This window comes from Daktulosphaira vitifoliae, unplaced genomic scaffold (genome assembly GCF_025091365.1).
Source record: "Daktulosphaira vitifoliae isolate Bord-2020 unplaced genomic scaffold, ASM2509136v1 Scaffold_3, whole genome shotgun sequence".
NCBI lineage: Eukaryota > Metazoa > Arthropoda > Insecta > Hemiptera > Phylloxeridae > Daktulosphaira > Daktulosphaira vitifoliae.
This window is the reverse complement of record NW_026099574.1, coordinates 24005833-24016985: the sequence shown is the minus strand read 5'-3', so window position 1 is coordinate 24016985 and position 11153 is coordinate 24005833. Positions and strand designations below refer to the sequence as shown.

The window sequence follows — 11153 nt, the reverse complement described above, 5'->3', positions numbered from 1 at the left end:
ATCTCACACGCTGTAAAAATGAATATACGTGTCTGCTAATATCATCATCATCTTCGTCATCAGCATTCACTCGAATATTGGTTCACTTGACTGTTTTAATTGTTTGCTCAAATTTTCCAGTTTGATATGTGACCAGTCATACTATTTGCCGGATCCATAACATATATGTAAAATCTTTCTTGCAACAAAGAAATGTTAGTCGCTGACTTTTGCTCATACACAGGACTCATTGACAACTTAAATAACTTTTGATCCAGTTATTATATTTTGCTCATTTTTTTTTTTTTAATATCTAATATACTTAAGGGCTAGAATAATAATGTAATAAATATAATTTTTAAATAAAAAATTATAATTTCAAAAATTTACGAGAAATGTTTAAAAAAAATCAAAATAGCCATTTTTTAGAATAAATTTTAAGGTATAATTTGGTGAAAAAATTTCTATTTATGTTTTGTAGTTAATTTTATGTAACATTTTAAATGTTGTAAAAATTGAAATTTTTTTGTATTTATTCTACGGTATTAAAAGCTGGCTATATTTTACAAAAAAGGACAGAAGTAAATACAATTTTTTCACTCTAAATATGTTATGTCTATGGATTTTTCCATGAAAATTGTTAACGTTCTAACGACCGGCTTTAATTCAAATAAAAACATAAACAGTACTTATTCTAACTAAAATTAGAATTTATTTATCACCAGTGAAAATCTATATAATACTAAGGTCTATTATATTTACAAACTTGGTATTAATACAATGAGAAGAAATTGGATAATGCGATTATTACTAATCACTCTCATTCAAAAACGTAATTAATTTTTATGGAAATAGTTACACATCTCCAAATTATAGTAATCATGAAAAGATAGTGTTTTCTTCTGTCCTTTTCACAATGCGTATTTCAATGTTTGATAGCATATAATAATACATGAAAATTTAAATTTTCACAAACTTTAAAATATTAGAGAATATTAATAAGAAATTTTTACCAAAATTTTTCTTAAAATCTACTCTACAAAATAGCTATCTTAGATTTTTTTTTTATATTTTATTTTAAATTAAAAAATAATTAATATTTTTAATAAAATGTTAAAAAATGAAGTTTTGAGATATAATTATGGACCTTACGTATAACTGTTATTTTCAAAGAAATCAGCTAAAAATATTAATTGGATCAAAATTTATTTAAGTTGTCAGTGAATGCTGGGTCACTCTGTACACCAAGCAATTTGTCTCACATTTATTATAGATAACTAATTTTCTGTACATTTTTTGTACTTCAAAATGAACAATCTATTACAATACAAAATTTAAATGTTCGCGTTAAACAATATCTGCACTCGAACACACGAAAATAAAATCGCACAAGGAACTTACAATAAACCGCATTTTTTCTGAATAATTATTAAAAAAACTTTTTTTAGACCCCAATGTCTGGGCCCATAACCTGTTGATAGGATGAAGTTAAAAATAATACTTAACTAATGTCTAAACAAAAGTATTATATTAATTTCTCATAATCAATAGATATGTGTTGTCTTAAAATCAAAGATATAAATATAGTTTAAAAAACTAAAAAAACACGCTTTTAAAGTACATCGAACTAAAAAGTTAAAAATAATTTTTAAAATAATTATGAACAAAAAATACTAGTATTATTGTGATAAAAGCGTCGGGCGCTCAATATACGAAAAATATGGCACAAAGCACCCACGCTTTTATCACAATAATACTAGTATTTTTTGTTCATAATTATTTTAAAAATTATTTTTAACTTTTTAGTTCGATGTACTTTAAAAGCGTGTTTTTTTAGTTTTTTAAACTATATTTATTTTTTACTTTTTAGTTTCATGTTATGATAGTAGTTACTATCAATATCATGGTTGTTACGGGTAACGGGAAATCAGGGTTCGATTCTGGGGAGGGAGTCTGAGAAACGGCTACCACATCCAAGGAAAGCAGCAGGCGCGTAAATTACTCACTCCCGGAACGTGGAGGTAGTGACGAAAAATGACGATACGGAAATCATCCCTCGTAATCGGAATGAATACTTTATATCTCTTAATTAGAATAAATCGTGTTAATATATTAATTTTAATAGTAATTAGAATATATATATTTATACAAATAATGCGACTTAACTACGTAAAAGTATCATGCACTAAGTATAGCTGTGTTTTATGGCCGGGCGGGTCGGACTAACGTTATACCCGAGGTATAAACGGCGGTAGGAATATATATATATATACGTAAGGCGCATTAGACGCGGGCGTTATTGGTCAGTCAAAATAAAAATTTGTTTACATATATATAATATTGATGACAAGCACGCGTGTACGGGTACGATAACTAAAAATAAATTTTTATAGGAATAGTGTACCGTCGTATTGTGAGCGAGGCGTGGGGAGGGGTGAATGCGTATAACAGTCTAGTCTAGACAACGGAATATGCGATAACGCGTGGCGTTTGGAAAGTTACATACAAACAACATACAACATACAACATACATGTGAAACTAATAAAAGCGTATTAAAAATTTACTTGATTCAATAAATTGATTTTATAGGCTCAAAATCATGACTATTTTATAATTAATTTTATAACATTTAAACGTTTTTCATTAATTTTAGTAAGTATTTTTCTGTGGGCACTCACATTAAACTTAACATAATTGTCATTAAATCTATCCTGAAAAAACATTACCGATTAGATAAATAAAACCATAATATAAATATTGGTGAATTAAATTTTTTTTTGCTGTATTTTAATATAATTATTAACATTTATAAAAAACTTATAATGTACTTACAATTATTTTTTGATTTGTTGCTAATACATTATTCTGGAATTAACATAATTTAAATAAATATTAAAACGTTTTTTTGCTGGAAAATATTTATTCTAAGTATACCTTAAATTTCCCTGTTATATCATCTACATTAATATTATTCTAAAACAAACAAAATTAGTTAAGTATTCTTAATAAATGACAATTTAAGTATATAAATCGAAACTACTAGAAGTATAACGATGAATTTTAATATATAACAAATACACGTAAATATTAAATAAGTTTTATTTCAATAACAAATAAATCGTTAAATGTCTAATAATTTCTATTTTAAATTAATTCACAATATTAAACCTTCAATAGTTTCTCTATTTCATCCATTTTATTCTAAAATAAAAAAATTAACATTATAAAAATTAAATTAATTTTTATTTTTATTGTGATTAACGTTATTAAACGTTAGAAAAAAAAATTACATATTATTAAAAAACATAGAACATTTTATAAATATTGAAGTTAATTTACAAAAATTCTTCACGAAATAAAAAGAAAAATAAGTATAACTTGAAACCTTTTAATAAATGGTAAATAATTAAGCTTTAAAAGCTAAAAGTTTTATTATGTTCAATTTGCTTGTTAAAGTGTAATTTGAAAATTATTTCAGTAACTATTTTTTTAAAGAAAAATGACTCATGTTAAACATACCTCAATTTTTACACTTGTAGTTTCAGACTGTAATACAAATATTAGTATATCAAGTTATATCATAAAATATTTTAAAAAAAATTTAATTTTTACTAATAATCATTAAGTAATAAAGACGATATTTTTCATATGAGCTAAATTCAGGAAATATCAATCAATTTGAAAAAATAGCTACTAAATTTATTTTAATAATCAAAGAGATCATTCATCCAATTATTTAATAAGATGGGTGCTGATATTCTGGAAAATATAGATTAGCGCGATTGTTCATAATCATAAAAACTAACTATACATTGAAAGAACTAGTCTCGTGGAATCGAAAATAAAATGTTTTATAAATTAAAATTTTTAATGAATACATACTGCAATTTCGTTACACATATCAGAGAGACAATCCTAAAAATAAAATTTTGAAATATATTGTTATGTTTTATTTAGTTTTTTTTTTTTATTATTTCTTAGCGTTTCGTCTAAAATAATTAATTCTATACTTACCATTACATTTTTTCCCAGTTCAGAAAAAAAGTTCTAAAATAATTAATATATATATTATAAATTATTATTAAAAAAGATAAATGATGAAAAAGTAGAGAAATCTACATGAAGAAAAAACGTTGGTCTATATCTACAGATGTAACCCTCTACTAAAAATAACTAAAATGTGTAGTTTGTGTATCTGATATTGTACTACGATTAGTTAGTGGTTATATTTTGACTTAATTATTTTAAATTTCTTAAAAAATATTTGGTAGCAATTTATTAAAGTTTCGGCAGAATACAATGATTAGAGCTCTTTACATCGCTAAATGAAATCATTAACTTTTTTGAGTTTTTCTAATGATATTTAAATTTTATTTACTGATATATACAAGGTGGAACAGAACTAACTGAAACTTTTGCAACTTTTGATACAATTATCATCTCATTGTATTTTTCTTTATAATCTATGTATTCATAAACTACGTTAAAATCATATTTTTTCAATTTTTTTTTAATAATGAAAAAATTTTATTTTATAGTTTAATTATTAATTTTGTTTAAAATTCAAAAAGCCATTTTCTAATATTTTTAATACAAAGAATATTGATGAGTCGATAAATAAATTTAGAATAAGTACTTATTGAATTATAATCATTTTATGCAAATAGTTTGAACAGAACGAGAGGTATATACGTATACTGATATGAGCTGTACCCATCTGTGCTACATAATCAATTTATGTATGAAAATAATAGTAACTCAATAATTAAACTGAAAAATGTTCCGACAATTTCCATACGTCATTATGGTACCTAAATATACACAATAATTTTACATAAAAGTAATATAATTTTGACAATGCCGAAAAGAATAACACACTAGAATAACATTTTTATCACCATTTGTCAAAAATGTCTCATATCTTGAATGCGTTAAAAAATTCCAGTACGTGTGAGTAAAAATTCGGACATTTTTTTTAAGAGTGTACTCATTCTAAAATTGTAATTGACCCATTAAATTTTTTTATAAGAATAGCTCTAAAAACATCTATTTTAAATTTTTGGAAAAAAAAGTTATGTATAATTTTTTTATTAAAAATAAACAATAAAAAACGGTAGCACAGTAGGGTCGCGGCACACTTTGGACGTGGCATTGTTGGGACAAGTATAAATGGTATTTGACAGTGATTAAGATTACTATCATAAGAAACGATTTTATGCAAATCTGTAGATAGTGTTGAGTTTTAAGAAATTGAAGAAATATTCCATAAGCAAAATTAACTCCTATTTCCTTCATTATTCCTAATTAACAGTTCTTTGATTTATAAGTATAATATATGAATTAATATCTCTANCACAGTAGGGTCGCGGCACACTTTGGACGTGGCATTGTTGGGACAAGTATAAATGGTATTTGACAGTGATTAAGATTACTATCTTAATCACTTATATTATTCTATATAAGAAACGATTTTATGCAAATCTGTAGATAGTGTTGAGTTTTAAGAAATTGAAGAATTATTCCATAAGCAAAATTAACTCCTATTTCCTTCATTATTCCTAATTAACAGTTCTTTGATTTATAAGTAAAATATATGAATTAATATCTCTTATAGAATCTATTATAAGAATTAAGAAAAGGGTCAGATTATCATCATATAATTTATATAAAATGAAAGGAAAATACCTAAGGTTTCAATATCAAAAAATTAGACCGGTCCGAGTACACTGAACGAGCGCTTAAAATTTGATAACAGGAAGTTGTTCGGAAACAATTAGCGGCCGGCTAGTCTCAGCTACCACAACAAACACAGGTGCAGTGCAGTACAATTAATCAATCACGAACCGTCTTCGCTATTTTTTTGTGCGTTGTTGTTTTGTGTCCTTTTACATTGTAGTAAACTGTGTCTCAGTACTAGCTACAGTGCTTCAGAAATTATTGATCTCCATAATTATTAGATATAAATTTTATACTAAACGCCAAAAGTCAAGAAAACAAAAAGACATTCGTGACTTTTTTGAATCTAAATGAAATATGTATTACAGTACTTGCACATAAATTATATGAAATGTAAAACAAACTTTTTTGTATTTGCATACTGTATTTTTAGTTTAATTGTTAACTCAATTGTTCTTATAGCAAAGCCTACACTAAAAGGAAAGGGCACCGCCCGATAGACCGGAATTTTCGATAGTCCGGCACGGATCCGGTCCCGAACGTGCCGGATTATCGGAATTCTACTGTAAGTGATGGAAATTTTTAGAAAAAAAGTGAAAAAATGTCGAAATTTACCGATTTTAAAAATCGTAATTTTTTGGGGGATTTTCACAATCTACGGGGAACGAGGGAAACATTTTAATTTTTGAGGGTAATGTCTTCAACTAGATATAATTTGTGATCTTTTGACGTATCGTTGAGAAAAATCTATCCAGCCAGAGCTGAGGAAAAGTAGTAACAGGCACAAAAAAAAAAAAATTAAAAGAAAAATTAACACATCTTAGTAAAATTAATACCTCTCATCTTCGCATCGTACTAAAATACACTTTTACTGTAGTTAACGAATGCAAAAATTAAAAAAAATCATAATGAAATGATTATTAGTTTAAAAGTCATAAGACTTAAAGAGTCAGCTAGAATTGTTCCACTCCGTATTTTACCTTCATTAAAAAATTATTTAAAAAAAAATAAAGGTATAAAGAATAATTGCAAAACAAAAAATATATGAAATAAATTAACTTTTTTATGTAAAACAAAAAAGTGCTAGTTTTCTTAAATCAATACTAAAAGTTATTTCTAATATCCCAGTTGGTATTTATTTTTACTAAAAAAAACAATTTTTTCTATAATTACCTCTATTTCATCGTATTTAGTTTCAACCCTAGACTGAAATAAAAAAAATTATTTTATAAATAAATTTCACTTTTAATCTAATTTAGGTTTGTATAAATAATTTATAAAATATTATGCCACGTTTCAAATACACAGAGTGATTTTTTATCATAACCTTCTCAATTACTGACAGAATTAAAATAATTTAAACATTTTTTAGCTTCGATGCGAAGCTGAGAAGATATTAATTATAACATGATGTTTTTTATTACATTTTTTAATTATTAGCTATTTAATACTTTTTATGTTCATTCCTTATGCCTTATTAGGGTGCAGCTTAATTTTTTCAAATGGGAACACATATTTTGAATTTAATAAAATGTTTAAGATCTTTTTCTAATAATAAATGACATAACTTTATTTGTTTATTAGATATAAAACTTTAAATGTTCAAATTTTAAGTTAATATAGATGTATAATATATGAAGAATTACAAATACAGGTAGCTAATTTGTTTTTTATGACGTCGTTATAAAAGATACAGAGCGTTTATTGTCCATTATGACCATCGACAGATATGTTTTCTATAATGCTAGTTGGTGTATTTATAAATGTTACTCATAACAATGTAACTGACGACTACACTTAAAACATACCAGTTGATAAAGTGTTATAATTGACGATAAATATTGCATATCTATATATCGAATCTGTATTTGTAATTAATGATCGCGGTGTATACGTTAACAGAAATCGAATTTAATTTGGTTGTAAATATCACCTTGACTTAAAAATATCTCAAAATTAAGCAGCTGTCAAATATAGAAAATCATAATTTTTTTTTACATTTGAAAATTGCAATAAATCTTTTTTTAAGTAGCTGAATTTTTATAAAATCTCCATAGAATATAGTTAAAACAATAAGTTTTCTTTTGATATGCTATTCATGATGAAAATCATAAGTAGAACAAGAATTTTAAAGAGACTATCAACGTATAAAAAAAAATTGTTCAACTCAATTTTTAAAGATGATTAAAGATTAAACTCATAATTTAGTCTAAGAGGAGTGGAACGTGTCCATGTGCTTCCTCTATATTTTAATATATACAATGTTTTAAAAAGACTATCGTTATGTTCAATTATTCGAGTGTATTTATTAATCGAATACATGCATCGATTAATTAATAAAATCAAATAGAACAAAACACTATTGAGCAAGTTCAATTAAAATCTAATAATTATATTAATTATATAGTGTTAGTATAACAATTAAATTTACCATAGTTGCTCTACAAAAAAAATTATTTGTTAAATAACAATAAGCAAAAATTAAACAGAAACTTTTATTCATAACGAACATGTCTATTAGTCGAAATTAATTTTTAATTTTTTTTAAATATGAATATTCTTTGAACTATTAAAGTTGTACTCAATGATTGTGTCTTAAATAGGAGATAGCAATATTCTAAATTGGAAAAAAATATATTTAAATTTATAATTTTAAAATTTAGCACAATTTTGTAATATTAAGCTAACAAAAAGTATATATTTTCGTCTAAACACATTTTTCATTTTAATAATAATAATGATTTATTGTAATAATTTTTCGTTTAACAACTGGAATACTATATTTTAAAGAAAACATTTATAAAAAAAGTCAATGTCAAAAACTATATTTTACAAATAAATCTATTAATTTTTTCAAAATGTCCCTGTAAAAAAAATATATCAAATTATTTTACTCGAAAACTTATAAGTATATACTTAAATAATACAAAATATTAAATTCATTTTAGGTTTTTATTAATTGATTTAGCATTTATCCTAAAAAATGATTAAAATATAAGTTACTGTTTGAAACAGTAACTTATTATTAATAAGTAAAATAGAAACAGTCTGTTTCTATTTACGTAAATGTCAATTTCAATTAAAACGCGTTGGAAGATATTTATTCGTCAATTATTTTATTGAAAGTTCTCAATTATGATTGATTTGATTTCTTTATATAAAAATATGATATGGAATAGATATGAATAGGGCCCCAAATTAATATATTTATCAATTTTGTTAAGTTATTTTGAACATAACATAAGCCAGTACAAATTTTTATTAATTGACTTGAAAACTTAGTAATGTAAAACAATATATTGTTAGTGAGGTTAAAATTTCGGGAGGTGATTCCACTTAAAAATTTACAAATATTTATTAATAAATAATACACTTAATCATTACTAAAGATTCGAAGAAAAAATCAAAATGTTTAATGCTATTAACGGATATACAACATCTATCAATTGAGCCTAAATAGCTATAACGTTGGTGGCGAGTTGATATATGAAAAAAGTAATTGAGATCCAATATTGTGTAATGGAACTAAAAAATTTAATATGAGAAAGATATACTGGAAGCTGAAAAATGTTATTCATTATTTGTTAGAGAAAACTTCAATCATTAAACAGTCTTCCTTAGCTAGTAATTTAAGATACAGTTAACTTTTTTTCATATTTGTTTTTTTTTTCTTTTTTGTAAATAGAAAATGTTTATTATGTTTGATACGTTATTTAATAAAAGTATTAAATAACACTTTCATACAGTACTCATTGTGTATATATATGTACATTATAATATATATAGATCCGATCTCCGATCAAGTTTTGATATCTTTAATAACTTTTGAACCAGCAAAAATTTTGTGTTACTTTTTTTTAATAATTTTAGTTTTGGACCGTTAAAAGCATATATTTATTTTTATTTTAAATAAAAAAAAAATTTAAATACATTTATTTTTTTTTTTAATTTCAAAATGGCCATTTTTTAGCTATATCCTTGCGAAAAGTACAAGCATTTTAATGAATCTATCTCGATTTATTACATACTCGCTAGTGAGAATATAACGCCAGCGGAGTATACATTGTAAATATACACTAGTAGAGTTGTGCCCACCTGCGCTACATATCCACTCTACGTATTAAAATACTTGTAACTTAATAAGTTAAATATTCCATGCATTTAAGTTATTAAAAATGTCAAAACTGACGGGATATTCTTTTTGTATACTGAAAAATATTTTAATGTGTATTATTATTAGGGCTAGGAATTTTATAATTTTTATAAATTTTGCTTGAGCCACTTTGTAGGGTCCCAAGTTAGTACAACTTTGTCATAGTATTATATAGTATTGTAGAAATATTTTTCGCTTTCGGGAGAATAACTACCCCCACTAATCAACCTCAACTAAATTATAACCTCGGTAATAACACATTATTAATTTTTAAGTCAATTAATAAAAAATTGTACTAGCTGGTAGTGTAATCAGAATAAATTTACAAAGTTTATAAATGCATATAATTCCTAGCATTAGTTGTTATAACATGTCTAATTATTTAATTATATTTATGTAAAGTAAATATTAATGCCAATTTAATCTAAATAACTGTATTAATTAAATGAAAATAGTTATTAAATACAATTAAGATGAAATGTGATTAATTTTCATATATTATTAAAACTTTAATATAAAAACATCATTANAAATATTAATGCCAATTTAATCTAAATAACTGTATTAATTAAATGAAAATAGTTATTAAATACAATTAAGATGAAATGTGATTCATTTTCATATATTATTAAAACTTTAATATAAAAACGTCATTTGTAGATTTTAAAAATGCTGCTGAAATATGTAAATACGCAACACGTGATAATAATATCAATATTAATATTTAAGTAATTTTGTTGGATCTACTATCTATACTAAAAAAATATTAAGAGCCATTTATCATCATATTTTCCAAACATTTACAGAAAGATGTGACAATGTCGCTGCAATAAATTTTCAAAAGATATACATTAAATATTACTAAAATACAGTGGCGACTCGTGGGTGTTGGTGGTGGGGGGGGCGACTTTAAATATAAAACCACTAGTTATAGGTAAAAAAAATTGTCAAAATAATATAATAAAATAAAACACGTATTATTTTAAAGGACGCAGTAGAAAATAGAAATGATAATAATAATAATAGCGATTATACTATTATAGCACCCGACTAGAAATGCCCATAATTTCTAACAAAGAGAGAGGTTTTAAAAGCAAAGTGGGATTGGTAGCAAGTGATTACGGAGAAAGGGCAACCCCATCGAGCAGAGTAAACCCAACAAATTCAAACCCACGTGCGCTCTAGTAAAAAGGCTTCAAAGCGAAGTGGGATAGATGTGATTTCGGAAAGGAAGTCCAAACGTTTCGAACGTACGTCCGCATATAAACCAAGGATTTGCTCCGCGATCTAGAGAAGGTGCGGCAAAAACNGCGATCTAGAGAAGGGGCGGCAAAAACCGGTTAC

The 11153-nt window shown here is 24.9% G+C and overlaps 1 protein-coding gene across 1 annotated transcript in view; it reads right to left on the bottom strand.

The window, feature by feature from the left end:
- The window catches only part of LOC126901347 (uncharacterized), a 16940-nt gene extending 8699 nt beyond the window's left edge, over positions 1-8241 (bottom strand). Inside the window, exons 1-9 of the mRNA XM_050677752.1 lie at positions 8088-8241; positions 6830-6862; positions 3995-4027; positions 3863-3895; positions 3500-3526; positions 3149-3181; positions 2915-2953; positions 2813-2845; positions 2659-2691 (exon numbers count right to left, since the gene is read on the bottom strand). Of these exons, the coding sequence (XP_050533709.1) occupies positions 2659-2691; positions 2813-2845; positions 2915-2953; positions 3149-3181; positions 3500-3526; positions 3863-3895; positions 3995-4027; positions 6830-6862; positions 8088-8168 (345 nt within the window). The 5' untranslated portion in view covers positions 8169-8241. The remainder of the gene's footprint in view (positions 1-2658; positions 2692-2812; positions 2846-2914; positions 2954-3148; positions 3182-3499; positions 3527-3862; positions 3896-3994; positions 4028-6829; positions 6863-8087) is intronic.
- Between the last annotated feature and the right edge of the window lie 2912 nt (positions 8242-11153).